At 33.9% G+C, this 17,718-nt stretch overlaps 1 protein-coding gene across 1 annotated transcript in view; it reads left to right on the top strand.

Moving 5' to 3' along the window:
* LOC145285882 (transcriptional adapter 1-like) overlaps positions 1-9,846 on the top strand; it is an 82,604-nt gene extending 72,758 nt beyond the window's left edge. The window contains exons 9-10 of the mRNA XM_080134343.1: positions 5,072-5,246; positions 8,889-9,846. Coding sequence (XP_079990469.1) covers positions 5,072-5,246; positions 8,889-9,071 — 358 coding nt within the window. The 3' untranslated portion in view covers positions 9,072-9,846. The remainder of the gene's footprint in view (positions 1-5,071; positions 5,247-8,888) is intronic.
* The last annotated feature ends 7,872 nt before the right edge of the window (positions 9,847-17,718 follow it).

Below are 17,718 nucleotides of genomic sequence, written 5' to 3'. Positions count from 1 at the left end.
ATCAGTTGTGTGAACACAGTGTAATTATGTATGGAAGTGAACCCTGGGAAGTGTGAGCTGAGGACAGGCGTTGCATAAAGAGAAATAATGAAAATGAAATGATAGATGTGTAAAGTGGGACAGGCTTAGATCTGATGATCTCACAGAAAGATTAAATTTAGATAGGGAGGCATGTGCATAACAGGAGACTTTGTTAATTTGCTCACATTGAAAGAATTAATGAGAATTCTTAAGTTAGTAGATCTTGAACAGTTGAGTGGTTGTTGGATGTCTAAGCCGTGTGTACTAAGAAATCGTTTTGACAAAAGCGTACTGCATCTTCAACTCAGAACACGATTTGGGAAAAACAATCAAACCATTCAGCCCACAAATTGAAGAACTGAGCAAAAAAATTAAGATAAATACTATCCACAAATCAATTATCTCCAAAATCCCCACGTGGCAAATAAAAGAACACAAAATTCTACTAGACATGATTAAACATGCGAAGGACAATATAAACCCAATACTATACCGCAAAGAATTCCAAAACATAAGAATCAACCACCGTACCTATAATGTGAAGGGAAACTAAATAAAACTAAATGAAACTATTAATTTGGTACTTGACCTAATCACTAAAAATACACACAAAAAATTTCATCATATTCACAGACTCTCTAGCTACCTTAAAAGCACTAAAAAACAAAACAAAACAAAAAATGATAGACTCCCTAATCATTGAAGGCCTAAGCAAAATACATGAACTCTCAACTAACAAAGAAATAATTTTATGTTGGATACTGAATCATATCGGGTTAAATGGAATGACAGAACTGGCCAAGAAGTAAAAAGATCTGCAAAAGGAAAAATCTCAAAAAAACAAAATACCATAAACAGACTATAGACCTCAAATTAAAAAAAATGACAAGGAATGGAATCAATATGTAAATGTAGAAAATATTAAACCAATCCTTGGAGAATGGCATACTAAAAACAACTTTAACAGAAAAAAAAAAGTTATACTAAATCGATTACATATTGACCACACTTGTACCTACTGGAAAGCGCCTAACCCTAACCCTAACATGCACAGCATACTAGAAGAAACTCGCCATTAAGCATATATTACTATTATTATATATTATAGATATTAATATATATATTACTAGAATGTGTTGAGTTTATTCCATATCAAATAAACACTATCATGAATCCAACCTTCAAGCTTTCTTCAACAAAATAGAACCATCCAAAATAATACACTTTTTAAAAGACACTAATTCACTAAAATATAAACCAACTTCCTAAATTCGATACACAATAACACAACAAAAACATAATATAGAACCAGAACAAACAAATCAAGAACCTTACGACTGACACTAAATCGAATAAACCACAAAAATAAGTATAAAAATATGCTATCCACTGACAGGTACAGCACCATATAAGTCATCCAACTCGCTTAAACTAAAAATATTAAAACTTGGAAACCTACAAAATAGCTTCTCACAAAATTTGTATGACCATGGAATGTTTGATGGGTTGTTAAGTAAGCAAACAAAAGTGTACACCTGGTAACAAATGTAAGAAACAAGAAAATAATTATCAAATGTACCAAAAGGTCATTTGAATTAAAAACATTATGAATCTGACCTTGTTGACTACCTAGGCTGCGTGTCCCAAGAAATCATTTTAACAAATAATTATTAAATGTACCAAAAGTTTATTTGAATAAAAAATAATAAACCTGACACAGGCACCCACTGTGAAGAAGCAACAAACTTGATCAATTGTCAAAAGGAAGATAAGTTAAAAGTATGAGGTTTGAAAGATCATTTTTGGCAAAAAGTTACACGGGTGTAATCGAAGTCGGGTCAATCCAGTGAAATGACAATAGTCGCGTAAAACACACTTGGGATGTGGCTACAGAAACAATACCATTCCAAAAAGGAGCATTTCATCAGGTGGTCATAAATTGTTAGATCATCATATCTTATCGCAATAGAAATTAACCCATCGCATGATGGTGCTGTTTGCCTCCTTAAGGTTTTGGTTTGAGCAATGAGGACCCAATCGGCAGTTTTCCCTAAGGTAGTGCATCATTTGTACCTCTCCACATGGACATAAAGGTGAGGTGTCTAGGCCCCATTTGTGGAGATTGTCTTTTGTTTTGCCTACTTTGGCTCTGGCTCTATTTAGAGTCACCCAGTTTTTTCTACTAAGGTTTGAACCCTGGGGGAGTGTTTCTTTTGGGTCTGGTAGGGCTTCATTTTTATTCCTGCTGTTATAGTCTTACCATCGTTCCATCCTATAGGAGGCAGCTTGCCTGGGATCGATTTCCTCTATATTGATGAAGCTACTGCGAGATTTTAATCTTTGTCTCACTGATTAGTGGCCAAACAGTGAGTGCCTGTGGTCGTTAAGCTGTTTGTACCGTTCTATTCTGGTGATAACATCTCGCCTGATATGTGGTGGTGGAATAAACATCTCGCCTGATATGTGATGGTGGAATACCAGTTAGGCAGTATAGAGCTGGCGAGGGAGTTGGTCTTAGGGCACCAGTTATGGTCTGGTATGTCTTATTCAGCTCTACATCAATTTTATGGGCATGGCATGATCTTGCCCATACTGGGGCACAATACTCCGCTGTGGAATGGCACAGTGCGAGAGCTGTTTGCCTCAGTGTTTTGGGGTCGGCACCCCAATTGCTGGTGGCAAGCTTACTGTTAGATAATAACAATCAAAAAGGATGTCATCGTTAGTTGATGATTTGGGCCTGAGAAGAATCAACCTGTTGAATTCCCATGAGTGCATTTCTTTCCTAATAACAGACCATCCATAAAAGACATAGAGAATGAAAATATATTGTTACATTTTTGTAGCAAAATCTAGTTGGCAAAAATGGGAAATAGTCAGTTTCGCCCTGCGCCACCCACCAAAGAAAGAGATTTCTTGGCTGTAATGACCGTAGAGAAAGAAGGAGACAGAAAAAAAAGGCAGAAGAAAACTTGCTTCTCGCAGATTTGTGGTTCATCACAAAGAACAATCCAACCGCGAGAACCACCTACGCACAATCTGCAAAACACCCCCTGACAGCTTCCCAGCGACCTGCCTTTATATATTTGTATAATCGCACGAGATCACACGGGGCCAAAGCCAATAAAAATCCATGGACGCCATCTTGGAACTCTCTTCCGCTCGGCCCGCAACACAACAACAGACGTATTCGAGGTAAGCTCCTTATTTCCCCCCATTTCGGTTATTGCCAATTCCGCTACAATTTTATATATCAGTCTGTCATTATTTTTTTAAACACAGCAGAAATAAATAGGGTCAGTTGACAGAAAAAGGCCAGGAAAAACATCATGATTGAAATGAATGGATTCAAGAGAAAGAGCTTAAAACATGACAAAAAAAACAAAAAACTCTTACAAATGTTGGCATATGAGACAAACCAGTGTTTGCACAGACTTGAAGTCCTTGAATTTTGACTTGAAAAGGCCTTATTTCTATTGTTACTTTGAAAAATCTTTGAAAATAAGGAAAATGTAAAATAAAATATGCATACAGTGCGCTTGAAAGCCAACTTTACAACATGGCAAGGAAGAAGAAGAAAAAGAAAAACAACATACTGAGGATGGAGTATATCTTTTTTTTTTTTTTTTTTTTTTTTTACACAGTGATCACCACTTATCAAGGCCCGGAAGCCACTCAGGGATAAGGGTTATTGTAAGTACATCACGTTAGTGAGGAGATTTTATGAAGTGTTTAATTAGGGGGGCGGTTCATTAGGAATTTGTTAACATTAGACTTGAAGACATCCAAGTTGTAGTCCGGAGGGAAGCAGGCAGACGGAACAGAGTTCCACAGGCGTGCAGTTCTAAGAAAGAAGCTTTGCTCATGAAATCCGCGTTTTGATTTAGGCACAGATATAGAGTGGGGGAAATTTTTCACAGTGGATTCAGCTAGACGGGTGTTTTTCGTGAAAGATTGGCGAGGGGGGACCAGGGATTGGAGTTCAGACGAGCACCTGCCATGAAAATAACGATAAAACAAGGATAGGCTCGCAACGTCTCTTCTGTGGGAGAGGGGTTGCAGGGTAGAGAAAAGGGCATCCCCCACTAAACCACGAAGTCTATTTTGTACTCTGTCAAGGCATGATAGGCTGTTTTTGGCAGCTCCTGCCCAGATATGGCAACAGTATTCCATCCTTGGCCGTACTTGGCTTTTATATAGATAGAGAATTGCATCAGTAGTGAGATATCTTCTGGAGCGGTAGAAGGATCCCACCATCTTTCCTGCGACCTTGGCCACAGACTTGATGTACGTGTTCCATTTCAGATCAGGAGTAAAGGTCAAACCCAGAAGCTTGTCAAAACACGGGGCCTCACCCAGACGAGAGCCATCCATCACAATTGATGCCAGCTGGGGATCAGAGCGTTGATGATGTAAGGATAGGAGTTTGGTTTTGGATGCATTAAAGGTAACTAGCCACATCTTCCCCCACTGAACCATGCGCTCGAGATCAGAGGAGAGAGAATCCGAGAGAACTTCGTCATTTACAGCCTTAGATGCAAATATCTCCGAAATATATTTATGTTATAAACTTCAAACAAGTAAAATATTTATTTTCCTAATATTACATTGTAATTTGGCTTTCAAGCGCACTTGATGCGTATTTTATTTTATTCAAATTAAATCAACGTTTCCATATGAAACTGACACCCTTGACATTAAGGAAAATGTCTTGAAAGGCCTTGAAAATTGTATTCTTTATGTCTAGTAAGAATTTGTGTCGAAATAAATCTCCCCCTATTTTTGCTTTCATTTATAATTTATTGGGGGAGGGGGGGTGCGGCCGCCATAAATAAAAATGACCCCCCCCCCTCTCCCTTTAAAATAACTTTCCTTCTGCGGCTGGGACTTTCCAATGGCAAATTTTGAAAAGTCCTTGCAAAATGGGCATTGAAAATCTGTCCAAACCCTGCAAACATTAAATAGGTGATGACTAATTTAAAAGAAACTACATCTTTATTTGTCAGATTGTAAAATGTGTTAAAATCCAAAATGTCTTCTCTTCCACCAGTGATGCCACTGAAATCTCCAGTAATGGAATGCAAATCCCTTCCATCCGTCTCTCAGAGGAAGCCGCTGAAATGGAAGCTGTGCAACAACTTGCTTCAATCCCCGTGAACAACAACAAGCGTGTTCGAACGGACGAGGGTCAGATTACATTATTTCATCTATTCGATGCTTTACAGGTAAGGGAAAACATGGCATTACTTAATCCCCTTCACAACACACTTTTTTTTTTCTTTTTTTTTTTTTAATGACACTTTAATGACAACGATATTGCAAATCAAAACAGATGTTTCTCTTTGGCTAGTAACATTAAAAAATATTTACTATCGGGTTAAATTCAAAAATGAGCTAATGGGAATAATCCGAGACTATTAATAAATTTTATTTAAGAGAGAAAGAAATATTACAAAAAGAAATTCCTTCACTCACTATTGCTAGAGGGTTTTATTGAAAAAAAAAAAAAAATTTACATAATTTTGACCTTTTGTTTTCTGTTTAACAGAAGTCATGCTGATGCTATATTAAGGAAAAATCCTGCTTTGATTAATGTTTAAATGAAGGTTTCCAGTTTCTTTATAATTGAAAATTTAACATTAATTGGTCGTTTTTTTTTTAGATTTTTTCCTAAATTAAAATATTTTGCATGTCTATTTTATATTACTAATACGAGTATGTAATTGAATTGAGATTCGGAATTTTTTTTAGCTGTCAAATTAAAATGAATTTTTGGGGGGAATCTTCTCTTTTTTTATGATTTGTAATAAAAAATTTCAAAGTAAAGACTATTTTTTATGTAAACTTTTTAAATACATATTTTTGGTTATAATCAGCTAACATACTTCCTAACTTTCGGCACAGCGCTACCGGAAGCAGTGACAAAGCAAATCAGTTCCTTCACTTTTATTGTTCTTCCGTATTTCCCACAGTTAAAAATAAGTCTTTAATGCACTTTTATCAACAAAATAAAAAAAAATAATTTGAAATTTTATAAGAAATATTTATGAAATTATAAAATAAAAGTGTTTTTTTTTTTTTTTTACTTTTAAAAAAGTTTTTTTTACTTTTAAGTTTTTTTATTTGAATTTATATAATAAATATGTTTATGAAAGTATAAAAATAAAATTATTGAAATCAAAACAACAAAATTTCACATATTATAAAAAAATGTATCCCATACATGATATTCCCAAAATAGTTTTGAAATATTTTAAAAAGTGTTTTCAATAATTCTTTAAAAAAAAAAAACAGACTAATTTCAATAATTCTTAATGAAAATAAAACAAATCTTTTCAATGAAAAAGAAAGATCGGAAAAACGTAATAAAAAAATTATATGCACAAGGAAGATATAGGTATGAGGAAAAAAAACCTGAAGGAATTGATTTGCTAATTTACAGTGAAAAATCACAACTTCGAAAAATTCTGTTTTTGTTTATTATTTTTCTACTGGACCATTTGTCAACAAAAACGGCCTTCTCATGACAAGATCGGTTCTACGCATGTGTCAGATGACGTCATGACCTGAAATAAATAGTTGAAAAACTGACTAAATTTCATGTACGTCGCGTTAGCTCAGTTGATTAGCGCGCTGGTTCATTATCTAAACGTTTTGGGTTCGAATCATGGTGTGAGATTTCTTTTCTTTTTTTTTTTCCGATTTTTTAAATTTAAATATTGAACCAGTGTTATTTAAGCCATTTTTCATGTAACGATCTTTTTTTCTGTTTTTTTTTCTGTTTTTTTTTTTTTTTTGTTACTTCGCTTATCCACCCCCGACCACGCACCCAAAAACACCCGGGTACCCACCGATTTTTTTAATTTTAATATCGAAACAGGCCTATTTAAGCCATTTTTCACGTGTTCGTTTTTCTGTTTTCATCGTTCGTTTACCTTACATTAGTATTTTTTTGTATTTTTTTTTTCAATGTTTTGAAAATGTGTATGTATGTATGTGTGTGTGTTTGTATGCCTCGCAAAAACTTTCGACACGGGTCATGGATTTTCACGAGATTGGTATCATTTTAAAGCTCGATCCTTTGTCCGACAAATATCGAAAAATTGGCCAAAAACATTAATTCCTTCACCCTAAAATCATCAGTTTTCTACAGGGAGGGGTCAGCAAAAACCGTCCTCTCATGGCAAGTTTACTTTTACGCATGCGCAAATGACGTTGGAACATGATTTAGTTTAAATATTAAAAAAAAGAACGACCTAATTTTTTCAACGTCATGTTAGCTCAGTTCATTAGAGCGCGGTCTCATTATCTAAAGGTTTTGGGTTCAAATTGTGGTGTGAGATGCCTTTTTTTTTTTTTTTAAAGATTTAATATTGAAACGGTTATTCAAGCAATTTATCACGTTCTATGTTTTTTTTTGTTTATATTTTTCAGCTTTTTTAAAGAAATTTTAACGTTTGTTTTTTTTTTTTTGTTTTTTTCCATCACATTCGTGTTTTCTTTTTTTTTGTTTTTCCGATTTTTACATTTAACATCGTTCGTTTGCCTTACGTTAGTTTTTTTGTGTTTTTTCTTTTGATTTTTTAAAAAGTTTTAACATTTATTTTATATAAAACATTTAATAATTTAATATTTAAAAATATTTACTTCGCTTATTCTTATGTTTTGATTAACAACAACGCCCCCTGCCCGAGCACACACACCTCTAAACACCCAGGCAATGCCTGACATGTAATAATGTAATAGAATGAAAGATACAACTCTGTGGCCAGATTTAATGCAGAGAAGAAGCATTCTTTAATGGTGAAACATGAAATAACGGATTATGTGTGTTTAGCCAATTAAAGTGTAGAAGCAAAACTAATAGGTGTTATGTTATTGCTGCACTTTTCTGGTTGACTGTGTGGTCTATGTAATTCTGTTACCTCAAGTGCCAAAGTGTGTGTTGAATATATATCGGCAATCAACCTGTTTTTACAAAGAAATACACTGACACTTTGTTTATTTCTATCAATGACTCGGTGCATAGAAAGAGAGAGAGAGAGAGAGAGAGAGGGGGGGAGTGTAGGGTGAAAGTGATTTGGTGACGACAAAATGACAAATCGGTCAGCTCTTCTCGTCCTCTTTTTATCCTCTCTTCTCTGCCCTGGTTTTGCATTTATTTATATTGACAATTTCCCAGTCAAAAATTTGTTTGGCATTTTCAACCAAGGTCAACATTCCGATTGCTCCGAATATTGGTCAGTATTAAGTGTGTTGATTTTTACAATGTTCGCACATTCTTTTTGCAATTTAACTCCGTTTGGAATGTCTCCTTGTTTTGGAATTTTTGTCACAAATCCACTGTGTATGTACAACCAGTGATAATTCTTGTGTTGTGTAACGCAATATGCAACACAGGAAGTGTTCAGTAGTTAGAGAGGTAATGAGGTTTATGTGAGTGTTGGAAGCAAGTTATAGCGAAACAAAATAATTACAGTGTAGCACAATAAGAATATGAAATAATAACTCCAATGATGACTGGGGGAGTGAAAGTAGAAAGTTATTAGCGGGTAAGTTGCCATCCTACTATTTCTATGAATGTCATAATTGGGAGAGTGAATCAGAGAAATTGTAATAGTTTAGAATTGTAATTTAATTGAATAATTATTAGTAGAAAACATACATGAAATACATTCTACATTTTAGATTAAATGTCTGGCCTCAGTAATGTTGCATTGTAGACTAGAATAATCGCTTCTATTTTATTAATATAGAGATTAGTATCGCCCGGAGTGAGGATTGAACCTTTAGCATCTACAACAGATTACTATTTAATGTTATCAGTTATCATTTGTACATGAGAATCTTTTTTTTTTTTTTTCCAGCTCTATAAAAATGTGATTCCATCCCATTCTGTGTATATGGCGGCTGTGGAGAGGACGATTCATAAATTACGACATCCAACTCATGAAGAACTTGAACAAGATGCAATTTATCAACAGGAAATGAGTTTAAAGCAGCATCTTGCACTGCAGCAACAGCAGCACCAAATGCAATTGGTGCTCTAGCAGGGGAAAAGGGCAACTCACATTTCGTATTGTATTGTTTCCTTTTATGTAATTTTGGTACTTATACTGCATAAGGACTGATGTCGTTGGAATCGCCCGGGCCGTTTACGGAAAACACTAAAAGGTGTTGAAATGCTGAGCACCTTAACCCTTATACAAAAAATCATAAAAAACATTTGCTATCATGTTTATTATAAAGAAAAAAAAATCTAAATCTTGATTTGAAAAAAAAAAAAAAAATGAAATCATAAAGAATTTTTTTTTTTAGTTTGCAGTCAGTTGTTTGTTTTTCAAAAAAATAAATATTCACTCATGAAACTTACCTTACAATAGATGTTTTTTTTTTTCGTCTTGATTTTAATTTAAATTTTCTAAGTTTCGTAAAATTTGTCCACTAATTATTCAAGAATATTGTTTTGATTTTTCAGTTGATTTTTCATTGAATTAATTTTGTACTGATAGAAATAATATTTTTTATTGGAAAAAAAAGTGACCAGAATTTGCATGAAAAAATATCATGAAACTTTCGTTTGGCACCTTCTGGCGTTTTCCGTAAACTGCAAAGATGATAGTACAGTCCTTATACTGCATAAATATGATAATTTCAAATATTAAATAATGTGAATACTTTTAGAAAAACTTGAAAAACTTTTTCATCATGAATAATAAATCATCATGAATTTTCATCATGAATAATAAAAATAAAAAAAATAAATCAGATGCAATATTTGGTTCATGTCTAGAATCTCCCCTCCCCCCCAAAAGCAAAGAAAAATGTATGTGTGTACTGATGACAAAATGATATATTCCAAAAATCATGTAAATTGATATGATTTTCGTATATATAAAAATAAAACTAAGTTTTATGAGTATCCAAGGAGTAACTATTTTGGATGCCATATTGAAAAAAGATGTCAAGAAACGAAGGGAAATAATTCAACAATAATTCATACTTGAATTATGTTGTAATGCCTATGAATTCCCATTAATTACTTAAAAATGATTAAAACAAAATTAAACTACTTAATCAATTTACATAATTTTTGGAATATAATATTTCCGTATTGTCATGGGTATGTACATTATACTGATTTTCCAACATTGGGGGGGTGGAGGTCTGGGCAAGAATTTTTTGCTTAGTTTTGAGATTGGCTGACATTTGGTCTCAAGACGAGGGATATTCCGATAGCTTGTCTATGCAAGAACTTTATGGTTAAGTAAGAGTTCAACAATCTCTAACCATACTTTTTGGTCTGGTATATTGTTCAAGTCTAGCGTCGAGGAGAGAAACAATACTGAGGGGAGTATTGTTATTTTAAAGTTTTCCTTTAAGATAACCGATTTAAATAGCTCTAAGAATCCAGTCGAGCCTACTATTTTTTTTCTTCTTGTAACTCTTGTTCACCTTAAACAAAACCTATTGCTACGTGCACATAAGATGCTTCCTTTTGGGATCATGTCTACATGGATCGGGGGGGGGGGGTTTGACTATGTGAGGAGATAAGTGAGATGTCTTCACATTACATTTAAAATTCTGCATGTTAGTGCAGTCAGGAAAGCAGGAAGACTATTACAAAGTCTAGCAGTCAGAGGGACGAAGCTGTTAAACTAGGCCTTCTTGCATCTACAGTAAAGTGGTTGGGTTTTGTTGCTTGACAAGTTAGTTGAGGATATGTACGCCGAGGGGGTGAGGGACAAGTGTTGGGAGTTCAGAGCACGTTCCATTAAAGTACTTGTAAAACAGGGATTCAACATCGCAGCAGAGAGAAAAGAAATAGATTCATACAATTCTCAATCATATTAGAAAAAGTGACTTTACTTTCATTTGAGATGCTCCATAGAAATTTAAAAATTAACCTTATTTTTATTTCAAAGTTGCATTCCCTCTCGCTCGAGAATTGCTGATCCCAACACTGTATGGTCTTCTCCTTTCCAGTTCTACCAGTGTCGTGGTTTCTCACAGGGGTGTGCACAGGTTCACTAGTATAAAAAAGATAATGCAAACGAAAGCACATTCTGTGGATGTCAATTGGGTTCTGGGTGCGTGTGGGACACCATCGTGGGGAAACGAACCTCTAAGCGCTAAAGTTACCATCTACGTGCTATCTTATAAATTGTCAAGGGAAAGGATTAGTTGTTCCTGCCAGAGTTATTGAGATTGTTCAGCATTCGGTTCTTGAATTTCGGGCTTAATCAGACACTCGAGAGACATGACAATTTTTTCACGGAATGGATCAATGGATGGATTTGTGACTTGCGCGAATAATTGCTTGAAGTAGTTATAAATTAGTTGAATTTGACAGACAAGCCAAGGATATATCATTGCTCATCTAACCAAGGGCTTCTTTTTTAAAAATGTTATCAGATCATTTATTTCATATGGCTACTAACCTCAATTTCTTCTATTTTGTCTTCTCTTCCACTTCTGGATGTGTCATCTCCCACACATTGACGACTGCCAAGGGGAGGGGTGAACTGGCTCACAAGTATTAAAAAAATAAAACAACTCAATTGAAAACACGTTTTGTAGATGTCAGGGTGGGTGTGTGACACCATCGTGGTGAAACAACCTTCTACAGGCTAAATTTACCGTCTACATAGTCTGTTAAGGCCTCTTTTGTCATTGGTTGGTGTCAGCTCATTTCGATCTGCTCAGAGCCATGACCTGCCTTCTACTTTCAACTTTCCATAAACTCTTGCAAAACTGCCATTCCTAAACCTGCTCATAAACAACCTCTAAATATGTAGACCTTTATTTTTTACATTATAATTATTATAATATTTGTAAATTTATATTTGTTAAAGTTTAATTATGTAGTCATGTCCGCTCTAATAGGTCCCACACTATCGGTCAAGCTTCAACCTCTATACCATCACTGCAGTGTTGCATTCCTGTCTGTTTTTACAAGTACTTTAATGCAACGTGCTCTGATGAACTCCTAGCACTTACGCCCAACTAAATTGATAAGCAGCAAAATCCCACCTCTTCATAGTTGAGGTCTCTAGATGATGGAAAGCCTTTTACTCTAATAGATTCTTCTATCTGACTGCTAGACTTTGTGATACCCTCCCCGTTTCCTGGCCATACTAACCTGCGAAAGTTTAAATGTAATGTGAACAGACATCTTGCTGCTCAGCTCCTCACAGTCCCGTTAGACACGATCCCAAAATTATATCTCCTTACATCCAAGTAGCAATATACTATGTTTGAGGGTGAAAAAAGTATTAAGAAAAAAAAAAAATGCTCAAATATATTGAATTGGGTTTAAAGTCATATTCAAAATTGGAATAAAAATGTTTGTTTAAATAAACTGTGCCCCCCCCCCTTTCAATTCACTAATGCCATTTTTTTAAAGTTATTAAACTTTAGGTTGACCGTTTTAATTTTTTTTAAGTTCTCATAACCAATTTCTAATCTGAAAAAAAATTGGATTTAGAGAGATTACCCTGCCGTTTTAGTTATTTAGCAGAATAGATGAGTAAAATATTTATATTTTATCAAAGAAAATGACATCTTTTCATTTTTCTGTAAGTAATTTTGGTCCTGCTAACAACAGGATAAAAACTATTTTAACTCGATTTGAATTCATGTTAAACATTAACGATTAAAATACAGCAGAAATTCCCTTCCTGCTACCCTGATTGTACTGATATGCAGAAGTTTAAATGTAATGTAAACCAACATCTTGTTAATCTTTCTTAGGCATGGTCCCAATTAGTAGCCCCTTGTATCCAAGTGACGATATGTCTTGTTTGGGAATAAGGTGAGTAAGAAAAAAATTTAAAAAAGAGAGGCAGATAACTCCTGGGTACTCTTTCAAAAGAGGAGTAGATACCTCTTTTATAAAGGCTTACCTCAAGAGGTCTGGGGTCCGACAGGACTTGGAAGCGTGTGTGCCATGCTTTCACGAGAAACACTATTTGTCTCTCTCTATCCCACAGAGGCTTGGTGCTGTGAATGACATAGTATGCGTCAAACAGGCGAGGATGCTCGGCAAATAAAAGAAATGGTTGATTCTGGACTTGACCCCTAAAGCCGAAAAATGTTAAGAAATTGACACAGTAAGGTATGAAGGACATTGTTCTGCATACAGTTAATTGCTGAGTTCCACTCCAAGAAAAAAATGTCTGCTTCCATCTGTTCTTGCATACATGTAAAGGGCAGATAACTCTCGGATACTATTCAAGCACGTTTTTCAAAAGGCGGTATTGGGTTCTTACATAATTCTTTTTAGATTTCTAAATGCCAGAGTTTTCTACTTTAATAGCTTCTTTCCTCCAACAACTAAACTTTGGAATTCCCTTCCTGCTACCTGCTTCCCTGGCTGTACTGATATGCAGAAGTTCAAATGTAATGTAAACCAACATCTTGTTAATCTTTGTTAGGCATGGTCCCAATTAGTAGCCCTTACATGCAAGTGGCGATATGCCTTGTTTGAGCTGAAGGTGAGTGTAAAAAGAAAAAACATTATGTACTATGCTGAAACGAAAATATCATATTCTAAAAATCACAAATTAATCAAGTAGTTTTATTTTTAAATATGAAAATCAAATTTTATAAGTATTGGAAGAGTGACCTTCTCATCCACCAATTTGAAAGTCTTCATGAAAAAAAAAGGAGGGGGGATAATTCAACAATAATTCAAACGGTATGAGATTATATGCTGTAAAGCATATGAATTCACATTAAACACTTAAAAATGATTTTCGTTATTAAAAAAAACCCTACAATTTACGTTATTTTTTATGAATATGATATTTTCTTTCCATTATAGGTATGTACATCATACAATTTTTTTTTTTTTTAATATAGGGAAATTCTGAACAAGTTGTAAATAAAAACTTGTAGGATTCAACTTTTTAATATCATGCTGACCCAGTCTTTAACAAAATTTTTCAAAGATCTATCTACAAAGCAAAAACCAATCAAACAATTTAAAAAGAAAAAAAAAAAAAAGGGTAGATAAATATAAAAAAATATTGGAGAAAAATACTGATTTTATTTTTTGGTGATTAACATTAAGACATAATATTAAATTATGCAGCAAAAAAAAAAAAAAAAAAAAAGTTTAGAATTTGACTTTAAAATCTTTGATATATGTATACCAATGACAGTATGAAGATGTCATATTCCAAAAATCATATAAATTGATCAAGTAGTTTTTTTTTACCTAATCAAATTTTATAAGGCAATTTCACAGAGCCCGGGGGCCGCTAAGTGTTTTTGAATTGAAGACAATTCAATATAACTACCAAGATTTTGAACCGTAAATTTTTACTTTCTTTAAAAAAAAAAAAAAAAAAAAAAAATCATTTTGTGATTTTTGGAATATGACATCTTAGTTCTATGACGGGTACATACATTATAAAGTCTGTATTTTTTTTTTTTTTTTTTAAGTAGATACCTAAATAATAACCAAGTTGTTTTCTAACTGAACAGATTTTCACTGAAATGTTATTGGCATTTAATTATATACTTTTTAAATGTTTCCATTTGTTTATGGGACATTTCTTTTTGTGGTAACCAATGTTTGATATTTTCGTTTGTATAATTGAGTCACACTGTATAAAAAAGGCCGTTTGTTTATTGTAAAATTTAAAAAACAAAAAAAACTTGTTTTGCGAAGAAAAATGTACATATAATGCTGTAATAAACTTTTTTTTACTTTACTTTGTTTATTTTTTTCATTTAATTTGAATTTTTCGTGCAATCCAATAGTTCAACCTAAATAATACAGGAAAATCTGTATATATGTACCCATAACTAAACGAAAATTTCATATTCTAAGAGAATGTGTAAATTGATAAAGTATTTTTTTTTTTTTTTAAACAAAATTAACTATTTTTAGCGATTCATAGTACAATGTAGCCATTACAATGCTGTTTTAATTCCATTATATATATATATATAATTTTATATTAAAATCTCGGTAGTTTGAATTTAGTTCTCCCCCTTTTAAAAGTCACATTGTTCTTGCCTAGTCATAAAATTTTATTTTCTTAGTTAAAAAGAAAAAAAAAAGTCAATCAGGTTTATGCATCATAATCTTCCCTATTTTTGTTTTAATTAGGTTACATTCTGGACTTGCACTAAATTTTTTTTTCTTTCTGTATTTGCTTTAAAATTATAAAAGTTTAATATAATCTTAAACCAAATCCCACGTCCAACCAAATTGTCTTTTAATCAAAATATGAGAATGGTTAAAAAAAAATTTTTTAACTGATAACTTTGTTATTGCATGGATTTTAAGTTTACCGCAGCATTCTATAAACAAAAGTTTGCAAACTAATGCAGGAGTACTATTTTTTTTTTTTTCTGTAATGACGTGTAAAAAAAAAAAAAAAAAAAAAAAACAAACTTTTTCCTGAAGAAGAATATTTTATTATTCGAAAATTTTTAATTTATATCGGTAGCTCAAACTTTCGACCCAAACTGATTAAAAAGCTTACCCTATCTCTGAATACCCTTTATGTAAAATTTCAAATGTTTACACCAGAAATTGTCTTTTAATAATTTGGTAGAGACTGCAGAGGTCAAATTTTTTTTTTTTTTTTTTTTTAAACTTTGACCCCTTAACATTTATTGTTTTGGGCTCAAATCAATTTATTAAGTTAAATCCATGTTCAAGGAACCTATATCTAAAATTTCAAGTGTTTAGACCCAAAATTGGCAGAGGAGTTTGGTAGAGTTCTCAAAGGTCAAATCATTGAACTGACCCCCTTTAACAGCCAAATTTCTGGCCGAAAACGGATTACAAAGATTTCCAAAATCTCGGTACCCTGTATATCAAATTTTGAGTCTGTAGACTGAAAGTTGACAGAGTTATTGTGTAGGAAATGTACACAGACAGACACTTTCACAGATATATACTAGCATTTCAGCCCGGCACTGTTGAGCAAAAAAAATAGGAAGACAAGCTTGAACCCGTACCCCAAAGAAGAAAAAGAACAGCGAAAAACGTGACGTCTTTGCTGTTATGACCACCGCCAAACTGGAAGTGACGTAGGCTTTAATTAAGGCTAGACAATCGAAAGGAGAGGTTGCATTTCAAAAATATCGGCAAAAAATCCCTTAACAGCAAAATGTCTGGCTGAAAACTGATCAAAGATTTTCCCAAATCTCAGTACCCTGTATAACAAATTTCGAGTCTAAACTTGAAATTGACAGAGCTATTGCGTAACACGTTCACTTTTTTTTATATAGATATGGTGGAACCTTGTTGCCCTAAAGAAAATAACACAACAGCTTTATTTTAAAACTTATTAAAAAGGTAAATTCAGGTAACTTGATTATGTAGTAGAGATGATATTTAGCTAATGTAGCTACCTTCAGCCTCAATCACTATCTCGATACAGGTTCAGAACTAGTAGCATATCTTTTCCGCAAGCGGCGGCGGAAGCTTGTCGAATACTCTGCGATGATCAGGCTGGCTTTGGTGTTGTGGGAGGTCATGTTGGTGATGTTCTCGACGTATGACTAAACAAAGTAATCCAGCGGGTTCAGGTCGAAGGAAGAAGGGCAGTGAGAGATAGGTACAAAATCATAGCACTCCTAAAGCCAAGCCTGGGTCTTTGGACTTGTGGGCCAGCGCAGAGTTCTGTTGCCATACCTAGGGTCAGCTAGCGGCTACCGATCACATTCTTCAGCATATCCAGGTACACGTTAGTGTTGATTTTCAAGCAGACTTCGAAGATGTGAGGTGGCATGATGTGGTCCTCACTTGGAACCACACCAAAGACCATAACCGTAGCCGGAGATTTTGTTGAGCTGTGCCCTCAAGCGCAGAACTGTCCAGATTTGCATTTTTAGGGTGCTGGCAATGGTCCTGTTGTCATAACTTAGATCGGTAGAGAGCATGAATTGTACGGCAGTGCATCTCTGATCTCGCTTCGTTGAACATTGTGCCACTTTCAGACATGATAGAAGGCTCCTATCACTCTGGAGATTTGTACACAACTGGCCAACTAGTAGATGGTCTGCAACAAAAAAAAAATGGAAAACTGTTTTCATCAAATGGAAGACGACAATTTTATCGTTCCATCCTGTACACATACATCATTCCAAAAGTGAAACCTATCCTTATTTTATTATTTTTTTTAACTCAAAAAGTTGAAGAGCTATAAAAACGAGTGGTGTCATTAAAATGAGCGACCTTTCGCGCTCCAAAATTTATTTTTCTACATAGTCACCGCCATTCTCAATGCATGGATGGTATTAAAAAACAGGCAACATTTATTTTCGGAACGCCTCGTGTGTGTGTGTGTGTGTATATAAGTCTTACTTCATTATATTTAATGAATCATCCCGAATATTTCGTTTAATTTTTAAATATTTCCTGAACGTTAAAATCTGGCTCATTTATAAAATGAACTTTTATTTTGAACTTGGATCAAAAATGTCTGGATCTGAATCTTGTGTATGAGTTTAAAAAACAGCTAAAAATAAAGTATGACTTTGGTTCAAAGTTCAATTAACTGATCAGAATCAAAACAAAAGTCACTTGTCAATACTATTTACTATTGTTACACTTTATGCAAATGTCAACTTGATTTTTTGATCATGGATTTTAAGAATTTACAGGCAATGTTTTTTAAAATTGAAAAATCATAAGATCTCAATGTGACAAATGTAGGGCAGGGAGTTCAA

This window comes from Euprymna scolopes, chromosome 10, assembly GCF_053919585.1.
Source record: "Euprymna scolopes isolate OS-2025 chromosome 10, ASM5391958v1, whole genome shotgun sequence".
Taxonomy (NCBI): Eukaryota; Metazoa; Mollusca; class Cephalopoda; order Sepiida; family Sepiolidae; genus Euprymna; species Euprymna scolopes.
The sequence above is the reverse complement of the archived record's forward strand: the minus strand, read 5'-3'. Positions and strand labels throughout refer to the sequence as shown.